Genomic DNA, 1,178 nt, shown 5'->3' with positions numbered 1-1,178 from the left:
CTGAATGAAGTTTCACTAAAAAAGCACATTACAAGCACAGATGTCATAGTAACCACATGAAGAAATTAACTCCCAGAATGAAGCAAATGTATTCAATATATTATATATTAGAATTAGAATTAGAAGAATTAGAATAACACTTTATTAATCCCTTTGGTACAAGACCTCAGGGAAATTGCTACACCAGAAAAAAACAACACAACACCAACATAAAATCAGAATATAAGATTAAATATCGTAAATCCTGTAAAGGCGGATCTCTAAAGCTAACAAAATTCCATTACATGTAAACAACTGTGCAGAAACTGAAATAAATGCATCTAGCGTTATGTTTCTGAGCACATAAGTGTTAATTCTCAGCGGTTCTGAGAATTCATTCGGTGACATTGACGGTGCAGGTGCCCTTGATGTCTCTGAAGGAGTCGCAGTCAAAGTCGGCGATGACGGTCTTCACTCCTTTCTTGTAGGGAGCAAAGTGGTACTTGACATGTGCACTTTTGTTTGGTAGCACATCTGGAATCCTGCAAGTAACACAAAGGGTTAAAGGAAAATGTTTTGCAAAGTCGGAATTTTGTCAGCTTCTACTTTGATCAGATTCAGTTTGCGATTTATAGAAACATATCAGACATGTTTTTTGAGGCAGTGTCATGGTTCTGGATGGTTTGTGAGGAAAAAGGAAAATTCATATTTCTTACTCAAAATCAAGGTCCTTTTTAAACAGGCCGGCTCCAGAGAAAGTCATCGTGCAGTTTGTCAGGGTTTTATTGATGGGGTTTGTGAAAGTCACTTCCCCATATGTCACTTCATTCAGTCTGACCTGAGCAGGAGCCTGGAACACACACACAATCAAACAGTTTATTCAAATGCACTCAGTCAACACAAACATTTAGAAAACGTCTGCATGTGCAATTTTGCTTACAGCCTGCAGAAAAGCAAGAAACTCTGCAGCATAAGTCTGAAATCTAACATTATCGTCTCACATTCTACCAACATGATGACCCACAGAGTTGACATTTCATAAACTAATAACTTTGGTGAGTCTCTGACTTTTTATTTAGTGCCGGCATCGGGTCAATGTATAGGAATACTCGCCGTTCTCAGCTGTACTCTGCGTTTAGTGCTAAAGAACTGATTTTGCATGACGACACACTAAAATAAGACGGTGATGCAGGTAAAGC

At 38.4% G+C, this 1,178-nt stretch overlaps 1 protein-coding gene across 1 annotated transcript in view; it reads right to left on the bottom strand.

Annotated features, from left to right (window-relative positions):
• Positions 1 to 144: 144 nt before the first annotated feature.
• Positions 145 to 1,178, bottom strand: part of LOC103365553 (protein-glutamine gamma-glutamyltransferase E) — a 35,470-nt gene continuing 34,436 nt past the window's right edge. Inside the window, exons 13-14 of the mRNA XM_008293017.1 lie at positions 696 to 829; positions 145 to 521 (exon numbers count right to left, since the gene is read on the bottom strand). Of these exons, the coding sequence (XP_008291239.1) occupies positions 374 to 521; positions 696 to 829 (282 nt within the window). The 3' untranslated portion in view covers positions 145 to 373. The remainder of the gene's footprint in view (positions 522 to 695; positions 830 to 1,178) is intronic.

The sequence above is a fragment of the Stegastes partitus genome, unplaced genomic scaffold, assembly GCF_000690725.1.
Source record: "Stegastes partitus isolate 25-593 unplaced genomic scaffold, Stegastes_partitus-1.0.2 Scaffold851, whole genome shotgun sequence".
NCBI classification, from domain to species: domain Eukaryota; kingdom Metazoa; phylum Chordata; class Actinopteri; family Pomacentridae; genus Stegastes; species Stegastes partitus.
The sequence above is the reverse complement of the archived record's forward strand: the minus strand, read 5'-3'. Positions and strand labels throughout refer to the sequence as shown.